Raw genomic sequence first — 15,985 nt, 5'->3', positions numbered from 1 at the left:
TTTGCCTAATTGCTGCTGCTAGTGGTTCAATAAAGATAGCAAACAGTGAGGGGGAGAGTGGGCATCCCTGCCTGGTCCCCCTCTGAAGACAGAAGCTAGCTGACATTTGGTCGTTCGTCCTGACACGTGCTGTTGGTGAACTGTATAATGTTTGTAGCCAGTTTATGAAGAAGTTCCCAAAACCAAATTTATGTAAAGTTGCAAATAAGAACTTCCAGTTAACTCTATCAAAAGCTTTTTCTGCATCTAGAGATAATATACTAGTTTCTATGTTTCTACTGTAAGAGAAATCTATCAAATTAAGTAATCTACGTGAATTTGTGGGTGATTGTCTACCCTTAATGAAACCAGTTTGGTCAGGGTGTATTATGAAGGGGGTTACCTTCTCTAATCTTTTGGCCAGGGTTTTACAAATTATTTTGAGATCAACATTAATAAGAGAAATTGGGCGATAGCTGGTAAGAAATGCCGGGTCTTTGCCTGGTTTTAACAAGAGATTAATATTGGCTGAATTCATGTTTGGCTGTAATCTGCTGCTCTCTTCGATTTCCCTCACCATTCTGAAAAATATTGGAGCCAGAATGATCCAGAATTCTTTGTAGAATTCTACTGGGAACCTGTCTGGACCTGGAGCTTTCCTATTTGTCATGGATTTAAGGGCTTCCTGGAGCTCCGCTGATGTTAGTGGCGAGTCCAGGACTGTAACTTGGCTGTCTGATAATTTAGGAAGTGTTATCCTGTCAAGGAACTCATTGATCTCATTATCTGATGGGTTTATCTGTGGTGAGTACAACGTTTGGTAAAAGTCTCTGAAGGTGTTGTTTATTCTTTCAGGGTCATATACTATATTCCCGGTTGAGTCTTTAACAGCAGATATGGTAGTTTTCTCTTTATTTATTTTTAATTGGCTAGCTAAGAATTTACCTGATTTATTACTATGTTCAAAGTTTTCTATTCGTAGTCTTTGTGCTAAAAATTGTGTCTTTTTGTCAATAATTCCATGAAGTTCTAATTTAGCTTTACGTAATTTGCTCATTAACTCTTCTTCTGTGGACGCCTCTAAAGACTTGATGATTTCTTCTAACTCCTGAATACGTTTGTTTTCCGTTTTTTTTCTTATGTGATGAGAAAGAGATTATTTTACCTCTCATCACTGCCTTTCCTGCCTCCCAAATAATAGATGCTGATGTTCCAGGCAGGTCATTATGTTCTAAATATAAACCCCACTCCTTTTTAAAAAATTCTATAAAACCTTCGTCTTTAAGCAGTGATGTATTAAACCTCCAGTTTTTGCTTGGTGGGACTGTCTTTTTATTTACCAGAGTTAAAGAAACTGGAGCATGGTCGCTGACAACTATGGGGTGTATCTCAGTGTCTGAAATGTCAGCCAACAATGAGCTGCTGACTAGAAAATAATCCAAACGTGAATGAGAGTGATGGACGTGCGAAAAAAAAGTATACTCTCTACGGTTAGGATGAAGAGATCGCCATGCATCACAAAGCCCATAATCACTCATGTACTGTTTAACTATGTTAGTGGATTGCCAATTGCGCTGAGTCCCAGCTGTACTGAGCCAGTCTGTTAAGGAATTCATCCAAAAATTAAAATCACCTCCAAGTATAAGTGGACAGTCCAAGTGTTCGGAGAGTACAGAGAAAAAATTATGAAAGAATGGAGGGTCATCAATATTTGGACAGTATATGCTGACAATACATAAGCGTTGGTTCTGTACAGATAATTTTAACATTATAAATCTACCCTCTGGATCAGAAACTGTGTCCAATACTGTGAAATTGATGTTTTTGTGTATTAAAATAGCTACACCTCTTTGCCTAGCGTTATAGCAGGCAGAGAACATGCTGGGAAACTCAGGTGTTTTAAGTTCATCTGCGGATGTGGCAGATCTATGAGTCTCTTGTAACAATATTACGTCTGCTTGCACTCTCTTTAGCTGATCAAAAATCTTTAATCTTTTCTCTATGGAGCCAGCTCCATGTACGTTCCATGAGACAAATCTTAGTGCACCCATATATGTGTGTGTGAGTAGCTAAAATATGACGCCTTCATGTGAATAAGATGGAATAAGTATATAAATGTATAAATAGTATGTTAATAAATAACAAAAAGTAAATAATAATAATAATAATAATAATAATAATAATAAAGATCTAACAGTGTTTGTGGTTGTATTATTTGATGCATAAATTATGATATTGTGCTGTGAATTTAATATATATGTGTGTGTGTGTGTGTGTGTGTGTGTGTGTGTGTGCGCGTGCGTGTGCATGTGCGTGCATGTGTGTGTGTGCGTGTGTGTGCATGTGCGTGTGTGTGTGTCGAGTCTGACGCAGTGTTGGAAAGTTGTGTGGTTGTGCCATACAGGTGTAAAGGTACAGAAGCAGGTAAAAAGGAAGGGAAGGTACAGATATAGGTTAAAAAAGAAGTAAGAACTAAAAAGAAAAGGTAATAGGGGTGTGGGGTGGTGATTAACAGGTGATCTTATCATCTACAAAACGGATTTAGCAGCTGTTTAATCCTGACGTGATCAAACCCAGTGAATCCTGATAAGAATAATAAATGTCTGACCTGATGTTGGGCTAAAACAGCCAGTCAGTCACTCCTCGCTCCTTGTAAAGTTTATTGTCCACATAAAGCTTATCCACCGAGATGACAGCTGTCTTCCCATCCTGGATAAACTTTTTACGCAGCGGAAAGAGGACCCTGCGCCGATCCAGAATCTCCTTCGGGAACTGATCATTCACGCTGAAATCTTTTCCTTTGAGCTCTCTTCCGTGACTTTTAACAAGATCCTTCTGCTTAAAATGTTCAAATTTAGCCACGATGGGACGAGGTCTTCTGCTGTCTCCTCTTTTAGCTCCAAGGCGATGTACCCGGTGAAATGTGATGTTTTTAACTTTTTCTTCGGGTATCTTCATTTCTGTCTGAAGAAAGTTCTTTATTGTTTGCTCGCAGTTCTCCGCCCCTCCCGTCTGCTCCGGCAGACCTGCGAACACCAATTTATCCCTCATGCTGCGGGCCTGAAGGTCCAAAACCGTCTCCTTCAGAGTTTTGTTGTCCAGGGTGATCCGCGTCATTCCCTCTTCCAGGGAAGAGACGGACTTCCGCAGAGACGCGTTCTCAGCAGCGAGCCGCTCAACCTGTTCCTGGCTGAACTCCAGAGATGTTCGGAGGTTCTGAAACTCCTGAGGCCTCATCTCCCCGGAAAGACGTATTAGAATTATTAGATTCTATAGATAAACGGCTTCTGGGATTTGAGGGGCGACTTCATCTGGTCGAGGTTCTTCACCAGGAGTTTCAGCAATGCAGTTTTAAGCGACAGGAACTTGAGTGAGACCTGGTCCAAGGGTTCAAATGGAGCTTCAGATAAGCCACGCAGAACCACCGTTAGATCCCATTGGGGAAAAAGCGGGCGGGACACAGGTCTGTTCCTCCTGACACCTTTTAGAAAACGTTTTGTGAGGGGATGATTGAAAACAGATCTATCTCCAAAACCCTGATGACATGATGAGATAGCTGCAGCATATGTCTTAACAGTGCTGAATGCGAGGCCCCTGTCCATCAGTATCTGCAGAAACGATAGGATATCCGCCAGCTGGCAGGAGAGCGCTTGAACATTCCGTTCTGCGCACCAGTTCTGGAAAGCTGCCCATTTAGCAGCGTAAGATGCAATGGTAGAGGGCGCCCGCGCACTCTGAATCGTGGCGACCACATCATGCGGCAGCCCAGAAGCCTCTAAGCGTGACCGCTCAGCGGCCAGACCCACAGCCGCTGGCCTATTTCCGGAGGATGTCTGATTATCCCATCCGCCTGGAGAAGGGCGTCCGCCCTCCACGGGAGCCTCCACGGGGAGCCGGACACTAGCGCTTGCAGGTCCGGAAACCATGACGCGGACACGCGTCTGGGAGCCACCAGAATCACCGAGAGCTGTTCCGACCGAATTCGGTCCAGGAGACGGGGAATCAGAGGGACTGGTGGAAACGCATAAAGGAGCGTTCGAGGCCAGGGCTGGTGTGAGAAGGCGTCCGCCCCGGGCGGGGGTCCGTCCCGGGGACTCAAGGAAAACCACAGGCGACACTGAGCGTTTTCGCGAGCCACGAACAGATCCACGGACGGTTCCCCGAACCTGATCCAGATCTGTGATACCAGTGCAGGATGTAGACGCCAGTCGGAGTCGCGGGGTCCCCCTCTCGACAGGATGTCTGCCGCTATATTCAGTACCCCCGGAATGTAGATGGCTCTGATGGACAGCAGGTGGACATGTGTCCAACACAGTAAATCTGTGGCGACACGCAACAGTGGGAGGGATCGAACTCCCCCTTGGCGATTTATGTAGGCTGCCGCTACCCGGTTGTCTGTGTGAACTTCGACATGACGGCCCTCGAGAAGGGCAGCGAAGTGTCTGATCACATTCCTCACTGTCATAAGCTCCAACACATTTATGTGCTCGTGCGTGTGGGGGGGCCAGCGATCTGCCACCGTATGGGACAAGCACGTGCCCCCCCACCCCGACAGTGACGCATCCGTAAACACAGATACGTGTGACGCAGGACGTCCGATGGGAACCCCGCGTGAGAGGATGCAGGGGTTCCCCCAGTGAGCGAGGTCCTCGCCCACTGAAGGGGGAATCCTCAACATACGTCTCTTCTGACGTATCGGGTGTACCCGGAGGCGGACGAACCAGCGTTGCAAGCGCCTCGTGCGCAGCAAACCTAGCGGCACCACTGAATGGGCTGCGGACATCATGCCCAGGAGTTTCATGACTAACAGGGCTCTCACGATCTTGCGGGGTTGAACACGGGAGATCACCGTGGAGAGATCTGCCGCTCTTGCAGGCGACAAACGTGCTCTCATTAGGGAGGCGTCCAACTCCACCCCGAGATACACAATCGACTGGGATGGAAGGATAGAGCTCTTTTCCCAGTTTATAGAAAACCCTAGGGTTGAAAGATGCCCTGTCAACCTCCTGGTTTGCTGTGACGCCTCGTCCTTGGACCGAGCGCACAGGAGAAGATCGTCCAGGTAAAATAAGACCCTCATTCCCTCCGTGCGCAGTGGCTGCAGCGCGGTCTCCAGACATTTGGAGAAGGTGCGCGGGGCTAGCGAGTAGCCGAAAGGGAGGCGATTGAACTGATATTGAACTCCCTTGAACGAAAACGCAGAAAATTCCGGTGGTTTGGAACTACTGGTATGTGGAAGTATGCGTCTTTCAGGTCGATTGACGTGAACCAATCCCCGGGGCGCACATATTCCAGGACTTGTCTCATCGTTAACATGCGGAAATGCATTACTGCTATGGAGCAGTTGAACAGGGACAGGTCGAGGATCGGCCTCATTCCTCCCGACTTCTTCGGTACTACGAAGTAGCGGGAGTAGAAACCCGAGAGGTCTTGTCCGCGAGGGACTCGGGAAATAGCGTCTTTGGACAGAAGTTCCCGCAGCTCCAGCTCTAGCGCCTGAGACTGTACTTGCGATGTGAACGTCGTCTCCACGATCCCGTTGAAGGGAGGTGGAGTGGCCTGAAAATGAAGTGTGTGACCGCAATGAATGGTGTCCGAAATCCATTTGCTCATGATGCAAAGGCGGCGCCACTCGTGCGCGCGTTCCGACAGTGGACGCGTGTGCGCGGTCACGTGAACAACGTCTGAGGGTTGTGCATGCGCCCTTACCGCCGTCGCCCGTACCAGAGAACTGGGGGCGACCCATGGAGGGTTGCGCTCAAAAGGGCGAGTGCGAAACAGCTGGAACAGGCTGGTCCACACCGCGGAGCGTGGAGTCCGAGAGTGAAGGACGAGTGGGAGCCGGGCCTGTGCACGGGGACGACAGAGTGCTAGCGGATGGAGCCGCGCACTGTGCCGCCGCGCATGGTCGAGACAGCGACATGACATCCCGCCCCACCCAACGGCGTGGGGAGAGCGGGAAGAGTTGGGCCTGGCCGGATGCTGGGGCCGGAGCGCAAATGGAGCGCACCCTTACGGCTGGCCGTGTATTATGACTACCTGCAGGAACATGTGTGCGTGCAGCAGTGCTTGGTGTGGGGAACGTGTGAAAACTCGGCAGAGGATTCTGCGGAGGACTGTAGGATTGTGCTCTTTGAGTGACGTTTTTTGGGTTTTATTTCAAAGCCAACAACATCAGAACAATCAGTAACACACACATTCCCCCCAAAGAGTCACTTCCGTGGCTGCTTTCGGCGAGGCTCCTGCACCTGGGACTACCAAGACGGCGTCTGCTGGCCCCGCCGGAACCGTTGTCCGCCATCTCGCTGGTCCCGCTGATGTGGAGCCGAAGCGGGAGGCCGGCTCCGTGGAGCGGGCGGTGCAGCTGGACGTCTGAAGCGTCCGCGCCGTTCGTCCCATCCTCTGGCTGAACGGCCGGAGTGCGAGGCTGACCGAGGGTGGACCAGGTCTCGCACCGTAGCCGATAGTTCGGCCGTCTTCTGAGCCCTCTCAATGACGCCCCTAAGATGGGGACCAAACAGAACATCGGTGGTGATGGGGCCATCCAGCATCTCCCTTTGCAGATGTTCCGGAATGGAGGGCAGGGCCTTCAGCCAGATCGCTCGCTGGATGAGGGTCTGCCAGGCAGCGATGCGAGCAGAACCGGTGAGCACAGCAGCACACAGATTGAGGATAGCATCAGCAGTCTTAGTTATGACGGCTTTCGACTCCTCGGGAGCTTCCAGCTCCTCCATCATCTTGGAGACGCCGAAGGCAAGAAGGGCGATGTTATTGCCTGCAGCGCCGGTCTGAAAGGCACACTGATGTGCGCGGTCGGTGAGCCGCGTCAGCAGCTGGTCATGTTTTGAAGCGGGAACAGCTCGCGGGCTAGCGAGGTGGTTCTTGGCGCCGAACAGCGAGGCCAAATCCGGCTCTAGCGGAGGAACGGACGGCCAGCCTTGGTCGGAAAACCCCTCGACCTTGGTGATGGGCACATACGTGGAGACTGACGCCTTGAGCTTGGCAGGCTCGGAGAAGGCGGCAGACCAGCAGCTCATAGCAGCGGGGAAGCGCGGCCAGATAGGGTCTGGACAGCGTGTCTGAGTTGCCCCGAAAATTCCCGCCAAATCATCCGCTTCAGGCAGGGCCGGTTCAGGCACAGCTAGCCCCTTGCGGGCTGCTGCCGCAGAAATGATGGCGGGCAGCTCCTGGAGCAGTGCTCTTACTGCTGGCAGGGAGGAGCGAGAAGCCACTGGGGCAGAAGGACCCGCTGAGCGAAGCTCGTCGACCTCCGTTATGTCTAGGAGGGATGCCGCCTCATCGTAGTTTTCGCTGTCGGTGACGTCATCCAGCCGGTTGAAGCCAGCCGGCTCCTGACCGGCGTCGAAGAAAACCAAAGCCTTGTCCAGCGGGTAGGAGTCAGCCACCGGAAATTCTTCGTCGGCGGCGGGAGTGAAGTACTCGACCCGGCGAATCTTCTCCGCCACGGGCAGAGCGGCACAGAACGGGCACGAGGCCTGCGGGGTCAAGGCCAGGCCAGCGTGGTGAGCCCCGAGACAGACCTCACACTTAGCGTGCAGGTCGCCACTGGAAATGGAGCCCGTCGGGCAGGGTCTGGCGTCGCTGGACATGGCTGGTAAGTCGTCTTCGGATAATTTTGCTCTTTTGGGATAATATTTGCTCTTTAATAAAGCTCTCAAGCTTGGCATGAAGAGAAAAAGGAGGTGAGCAGTGGGGTCACTGCGGTTATATACCACAAGGGGGCCCACTATTGGTGGGCGTACATTTTAGCTCTTCATGATTGGCTGATGCGGAGATCATCCTTCCAATAGCAGCTAGCTTAAGGGCTAAGACTAGACGAAATAGAACCTACATTGCCAGAGGAAACGACATTGCACTAAACACCAGTTGCTGTTTTCTATGTCCAAATATATTTTGTTGTCTGTGACTTCAAATGGTGTTTTTTCTTTTTCTTTTTGGGACTCTGGTTTGTCCTAAAGTTGAAGTGGTAGTAGTCAGCAGAGGTGTGACCACGTCACTGCTTTGCAAGTCACAAGTAAGTCACAAGTCTTTCCAGTCAAGTCTCGAGTCCAAGTCCAAGTCAAATCAACCAAGTCCAAGTTGAGTCCAAAGCCAATGATTAGGAAGTCCAAGTCAAGTCCAAGTTCTTAACTTTGAATTTTCAAGTTGTAATCAAGTCATCAGTCCAACTTCAATTTAATGACAATGATAATAAATAAATTCCAGAAATAAAGCTTCTTAAAGCTTCATTTTTTTGCTAAACAAGTAGGAAGTGCAACTGAAATTGATTATAAACAAAGTGCTGCTGCATTTAGCAGAACAAAGTCAAACCCAGAACGAAAAATGATTTATGATTTTTGTCCATGTTGTGCCACTTTTGTGCTAAAATATAAAATATGCTCAAGTCATCATCAAGTCGACAGATGTAAGTCGATTCACGTTGAAAGCCATTGGCGTTAAAGTCTGAGTCAAGTCGGAAGTCTATAGATTTTATCAAGTCAAGTTAGATGTCATTAAAATAATGACTCAAGTCTGACTCGAGTCCAAGTCATGTGACTCGAGTCCACACCTCTGGCAGTCAGCTGTTTCTCCTTTTCTGACTTTATTGAGCGGAGACGCTCTCACTCCAGTGTTCTGTTGCTGAATACATGAGTGAGTAATGCATGGAGGGCCCAGGGAAGTGCAGCTTTTCGACGACACTGACAAACACATGGTCCATTGATTACATTTTAAACAAATGCGAAAGAACCACGTCAATAATGTTTTTTTTAATCTCCAAATTATATTTATAACTATACTGTGTTGTTAAGAGGAATGAAAAAAGTTTCACGCTAAATTGTTTTCCAAATTTACTTGAAACTGGAAGTAAAACCAGGGATTTGATGCTAGAAGATCCATTACTGTCCATCAAATCAGTAATGGGATCATTAATATACTGTGCTGAAAGTTAGATGGTGCAGCCAGGGGGAGGAGTAAATCCATTTAAGCACTCGCTGACATGTTATAGATGGGATACTTGCATGCAGAACACATTCTGCTGCTAACCTTTGCAAAAGTGTCAGCATGAGTCAGAGACACACTGTCTGGGTAACAATGAATTTCACGTGTTATTGTTGGTTGCTCTAGCCCAGATTTAAGTGCAAATTGGATTTAGTGGGTTTCAGGTAGTGAGAGCCCTCCCTGATCCGCAATGAAATTAAATAAGACAACACTTTGACAGGCTTGAATAGGAAAGGGCACGTCTGGAAGGGGTCTTTAATTGCCCTCTGGGGGCATAATAAAAAATTCCATAAAGTTGGAACTTGAAGGGTAAAATAGACTTGACAAATCTGGAGAATTTCACAATTATGGATGTAGGCCAAAGGGAGGATCTGCAGTGTGTCTAATAGAATAAAGGAGAGACATAACTCTGATAAAAGGAGAAGCAGCAATCTGACTGCTACTACTACCAGCATAGGCTCTAGGAAAAGAACCCTAACTTCTCATGATAAAAGCAGCAGAAAGTCTGGACACCTGCTCGTGGGCACTCAAGTTTAGAGAGGAGGAGAGATGATCAGTTTGAGGGATATTAGAGAGCATTCTGTGACATGGCAGAAGCCTTAAAGTGGCACCTTCAGGGAAGAAAGATACAGATCTTTCCTGTCTGGGATGGAGAAGGGGGATAGCAAAAATAATGTTACACAATATTTAATCACTGCCTTTATTTTTTAGCAAGCCCTGGCTTGTTTTGTAAGCAAGTGGAAACCCTTGACCTCACTTTAGCATTTAATTATGTGATTCCACCAAACTGCATTGCTGAGTCTAGCTGGGGTGCAATTGTTGGTTAAAAATTGCAGTTATTAGGAAACTTCCAAAAAATTCAATAGGGACTGGACATAAAACCTACACTGTAAAATCCCAAGTGTTAAATAAGAAGTGTAAATATTATACTGAAGCCCAAGACCTGTGCCAAAGAAAGCACATCCTTCTGAAGCCCATGGCCCAATCCCAATACTTGCATTGCGTCCTACGGTCCTCAGCATAGTGAACTTGGAGGAAGTGTGAAGTAGACGTATGCCAGGGTGCAAGTCACTTTTTGTACTACTTTGTAGAAAAATATGTATTAACAAATTTCTAACAATTATTTGACAAAATTTGCATTTATTGTTGTTCACATTGAATCTTAAACAATTAGAGCATATATAAATATCAATAATCGTCTTAAAGTGAACTTTTTTCATTTTGGGTAAAAGAGAAAATTATACAAATTTGGTTCTATTGTTAAAGATTAGATTTTCCGTTAATATTCGAAATGTTTATTTTTCCTGATTGGAAGGAAAAGTTGCATTGATGCGGATTTCTGCGAAGTACTGATGAAGGGTGCAAAAGGGGCGTGGTCAACTTCCGCACTTGAGAATCGGAACAGCCTACGCATTTGCACCCCTAGACGAGAACGAACATTTAAAGGACGAAAGGGTGGAAAGTGCGAGTATTGGGATTTGGCCCATGTTGATATTTCTAAGAATATCACAAGACGAAGGCAAGCAAGGCCTCGTTTAGGTTAATTAAATCATGTGACTGTCTGATTATTTGAGTTGCTGAAAATGGTACGGAAGAGTGTCTTACTGAAAACATTTTAAAAGCCGCATTTTTAGCTGTTACATTAATTCAAAACTTTTTAAAATAAATATGGTCTGAAACTTTTTGAGCCTTAAATCACTGATATGGAGTTGTAACATCTGTGAACAGATTAACACTATTGAATAAATTCACTCTGTGGCTTTCTTCATTCTAAATGTTCAAAATCTAAAAGTTCGATACACTGAAAAATTTTCCAACCCACAAAGAAAAAAAAACGTATAATGGTGTAATCGTCTAATTTGGATCAAGTACAAGAATCTTTCACCATCTTCATTTGGTTTAAAGCGATGCACACAGCTTATTTTTTCCATAAATAGTTGTGTCTGCCATTAAAATCTACACCAATCCCACCTGCAGTTTGGTGCTCCCAGCGCTCAGTCCTATTAGCACTTGGCCCTCCAGCAGTTCTGCAATCTTTGGGTCCTCCACCCTCAGAGATTCCTTGACGAGTTGTGTCACATCCACATGCCAGTCAGCACCAAGCAGGAAGTTGTGCTGACCCAGTCTGTCCTCCTCTGTGGCTACTTTAATTTCTCTGGCATCTGCAACAAACTGTGTGAGGACACGCAGAGTGGTGCTCTGGTACTGAGCTACGCAGGCATTGTCTGTCCTCTCCTCTGATCCGTAGGTCCCATCGTTGTCATCAGTGACCCGCTCAAACCTGTACAACATTAAAACAAGAGGAACAGCCATGGGTAAATTAGTTTAACTGATAAAAAGCAGAAGTGTGAAAATCCATCAAGCTGTCCCCGAAGTGTTATCTTCTCAAAGCTCTGTTATAGAAATACAAAGTAGAAAGTATTTCAAGATATTTCTACTTTTGTATGTGAAGATAATTTATTCATTCTTCCTTTTAACCATCAAGTTTGATGTCTGGAACCTCTGAAGTGCAGTATTTATGCCGTCAAATCCTCAGGTTTTACGCTGCTTGCTCTCCTGACATTCCAAGAGTCAGTCTCCCAGAGTTTTCAAATAAATCCATTAAAAACAACTCCTATCCCACTTTCTTATTTTCTTTAAAAGGGCAACTAATTCTTTTTGTGAGTGTGTTTGCTATTTATTTTGCTCTTGGCAAAATTCTTTGCAGATACAGCCATCTAAGGAAACAAAAAGGTTTACTAGGAAATTAAAAGACAGCTGCGGATGTTTGTTTGCAAACCCAGGAGTGAAATCTTGTGTAACATGTGTAAAACATGTTTACTGTTCTTTATATCTTGTGTAATTGAAATATACAGAGCACTTTATGATTTTACCAGACTAATGTTTGACCGATCAATGCGGAAATTAGAAACTGAATTAAAGCTGCAAGCAGCGTCGTTCGGCCCTTGCAGCAAAGCTGCTCGCCCTCTGTCGGCACCCCCTCCACTCCATCCCGACACTCTCCCAACCCATCGCCCTGCAACCGGTGGCGCACGAGCGCCCATGTGCGCCAGACATCCTAGCGTGCATTTAACTGCGATCACTGTCAGCTGTCACCTCAATCTGACTCAACCTTTCCTCCTAGCCTGCCAACAGTCCCCACTAAAAATGTTTTCAATTAGCAAAATATTCCGGCTTAGAAAGAAACTCTGTAATGTAATGGACCAAAATGGCTGACTTCCTGTGGGATATGGAGCATGGTTCTATGGGACTTCTTTGTAGGCCCAGGCACACTACATAAGTGTGCAAAATTTCACAATCCTCAGTCAAAGCATGACTTGGGGCTGAGAGTTTTAATGGTTGTAGGGGGCGCTATTTCAGAAAAAAAGGCCACGCCCACCAGCTTATGACATCTATTTATATTGGGGTCAGACTAGGATCACTCACCAGAAATATTTTGGTGATATAGTGAGAACTGAGGAAATGAAAAGCAAACTGTTATGGAAATTTTATGTTTATTAATTCTTGATCATTGACTCAATCAACTGAATGTAAATGTATTGCTCTATGCCTCTTTGCATGCTCACTCATTCAGACACACCCACACAAGCCACACCCACACAAGCCACACACACACACACACACACACACACACACACACACACACACACACACACACACACATTCTTGACATCCCATACACACACACACGCACACGATCTCTCTCTCTCTCTCTCTCAATCCCATTTCCTTCTTATCTCTTGGTATAAATAAACTCTTGAGACCGGATGTTCGGGGCATTTTGTCTCGTGCATTATGCCACAGTTATAACTGTTTGACTTTGTCTCATTTTTCTCTCCGACTACAGGGAAATGGGTTATTGATAAACATATTGATAAAATCCATGACATTATTTGGTCCTTTGAAAGCCGGGGTCCCATCACCTCGCGGCGCCAAGAACCGACACAGGAGGACAGTCGACAACCTCATTTCCTCCAGCGCTGAGTTTTGCTGGGGGGTCGGTGGGGTCTTGATGTCGCTAGGAGGAATGCGGATCCACAAACTCAAGCCCTGAGTGGAGGGATTTGGTGAGACAAGTTTGTTGTTGTTTTGTGTACTGAGAGAAACCCTAGGTGACCAGAGGTTAAATTGGTTTTTGAGCGTTAGCTGGAAAATATAAACGCAACTCTGGTGGGATGAAGTTAATAAATGATAAATAAATGTGCTGGTGTGATAACTAAGAGGTTAAATTGGATTTTGGGCGTTTTGACCTGAAATATAAATGCTACTTTGATTTGGCCTGGCCTTTGGGCATTTTGCCTTGAATAGAAACACAACTCTAGTTATCTGTGTTGTTGTTTGTTTGTCTTAGATGTTGTCTGCTTTAATTGTTGTTTGGATAAATGAGAGTGTATGGATTTGCTTTGTACGTGTGGTATCTATGTATGGGGGGAATAAGAACTCACAAACACATTTTGAATGAAGTTGGTACATTGATGGAAAACATGTTTCGCTGGTATTTTGGTAATCGCTGATGTGTTGTACTTGCAGGGTAACCTTAAAGTGAGATAGCACAAAAGAGACAAATGAGAAAATTGCAAATTAACTATCAGGATTATGGTTATGAGGATGCACAGAGCAGCGGAGAGAAAAAAAAAGGTTGAAAATGTGAAACAGAGGAGGAATAGCCTGCCTAAAGAATCAGAACAATCGCAGCTGTGCTCTGAGTTTGAGCCACCAAGGTCAACTGCGGCCTGAAGGGTACAAGTAGAAAATAAAGATGAAAAATATAATTTGAACAAATTCTCAAAATTATTATTTACTTGTTTTTGCTATTAAGCACAGCTGCTGAAGACTTTATTGCATTTGAGCCCCTCCATTTTACTTCAGTAAGTCAAGCCCATATTTCATGCTCAGAATGCACGCTGTCCACGGTGGTGGACATGTAATAAATTATTTGCAAATTATTAAACGTTACAAACAATATTTGTTGAAATTAGTTTCATTCGCACCCAAAGACGAATGAAAATAATTGTAAAAAAATCATGGTTGAAGATTTCATAATTCATACATCAAAAGGTTAAGCACTAACCAGATATTTAATTCCTGGTGTCTGGTGACAAATATAATTTGAACTATAAACTGTCTCACTATTTTAGTGGCTGAAAGTGAAGGGTTTTAGTGGAATCCCTCAATTTGAGACATTGACTGTTTATCAGTACTTGGTAGTAAAGGAGTGCCCAAATAAAAGCTAAGAGAGTATACTTTAGTCAAAACAGTAATCCCAGACCAAAAAGATTAGTGACTATTGTCAAATTGCATTTTTTCTCCTTATTTTGTTGTTTGTTTAAATCTTTGTTTGACATTTACAATCAAGACAAGGGAAATCAGCGGATGACAATCGCACCCGGGTGAAAATGATCTGGTGGGCAGTACCTGTTGAATTCAAAAACTGCATTTTGAACACTCTAAAAATATCGTTAGTCATCAATTGAATCTTTCTGACGTCTGTCAAATGTAGGAACTTGTTCAGATATCCGATCAGTGGACATTGTGATCAGAACAAGGGGGGAAACTGTCTGGAAGTACAAATGAAATGACGCAGCAGATTAAAGCTGCTGTAGGGAATTTGCATTTAATAAGTTTTAATTCTTTTAATTCTTCATGTATTCTCAGCTTGGGAACTTTTAAATGCTTGACACAAAATTTCACTCTCTGTGTCTGGGTTAAACAGCAAGGTATTATCAGAAAGTAAACATACATTCTAACAGACCTTGGGCACAAGTGAGAAAATATTCTATCAGCCTATCAGCCATGTGATTCTTAAGCAGAAATCAGAAAAGCTTATAATATAATTCCTAAAAGATAAAAATGCCGAAAAGGAAGAGTAAGTCCGAGTTGTTGATTTAACTTAAATGTGGGTTATGGATAAGTTAATGTTTTAATTTAAATATGGGTTTTGCACACTTTTAACTTTAGAATTAAGTAGCTGGATATTGATTAGAATTCATTTGTCCTCTTAGGGATGTAAACATCGGCCCATATTTCCTAAATCGGTAGAGATTACGTTAATGTGACACAGCTGCTTGGCCTTGCTCACTTTAGAATTAGGAGAGCTCACTTTAGAATTAGGAGAGCTCACTTTAGAATTGCTCACTTTAGAATCTGGAGAAATAAAGTTATGTTGTTCTGACTGAAACACTTAATATTGGTAAAATTTAAACCAATTAATGAACAGATTTATTGCTGAACACATCAAATAGTAAATTTTGTACATGACCATATTTCATTTATTGTAGGACAGGCAGTATGATATTGCCTACATTTCATAACTTGGATTTCATAAAACATGATAAACGTTTAAAAATCTTTGTTACACACCTACATTTATTTTATAAATAGGATTTAGATGATGAATGTTAATTTGGCTTAGTAATGTGGACTCTCTACTGGTTATGAAGAGTTTAGAAGTTATGTAAATACCTCTACCTTGTCTTAGCCAATCTATCTCGTTTTTAATTTAACTGTTTATGCAATTAATATTGAACTAATTCTGTGTAGGTTAGTGAATATTTTCTGTTATTTTTGCTAAATCTTTATTTTGCTCCTACTTTGGACCTAATCAGCTCCCACTTTCTTATCACCTTCCTAATTCAACAAAGAGAGAGCAGCAACTCATTGGACAGCCCTTACCCTTGACTTCATCATTGTTTTTATTATTTGCTGGACAAGCACTATAAGCTGACATGACCCTTAGATTTGATCAGTAGCACGATGACCTGATAGATGTTCTTTGATGGTCACATTAATTTGAGAATGACCTGATTACATATGCATCTAGTAGTTTTTACATTTGTCAGCCTTTTATTTGGTTTATTTCTTGTTGTTTTGTGAGTATAAATACTTTAGTTGTTAATAATCACACTTAGTTATGTTGAGGGTCTGACCTCATGAGGAAATTACTATGCAGTGATTTTCTCCAAAATGACTGTGCTTAAATTGCTCTGAAAAGCAAATAATCACATCA

At 44.3% G+C, this 15,985-nt stretch overlaps 1 protein-coding gene across 1 annotated transcript in view; it reads right to left on the bottom strand.

Annotated features, from left to right (window-relative positions):
* The window catches only part of LOC107397163 (transmembrane protein 132C), a 317,088-nt gene that overhangs the window by 12,003 nt on the left and 289,100 nt on the right, over positions 1–15,985 (bottom strand). The window contains exon 8 of the mRNA XM_054744223.2: positions 10,951–11,260. Coding sequence (XP_054600198.2) covers positions 10,951–11,260 — 310 coding nt within the window. The remainder of the gene's footprint in view (positions 1–10,950; positions 11,261–15,985) is intronic.

Source organism: Nothobranchius furzeri, chromosome 6 (assembly GCF_043380555.1).
Source record: "Nothobranchius furzeri strain GRZ-AD chromosome 6, NfurGRZ-RIMD1, whole genome shotgun sequence".
NCBI lineage: Eukaryota > Metazoa > Chordata > Actinopteri > Cyprinodontiformes > Nothobranchiidae > Nothobranchius > Nothobranchius furzeri.
This window is presented reverse-complemented; position numbering and strand designations above follow the sequence as displayed.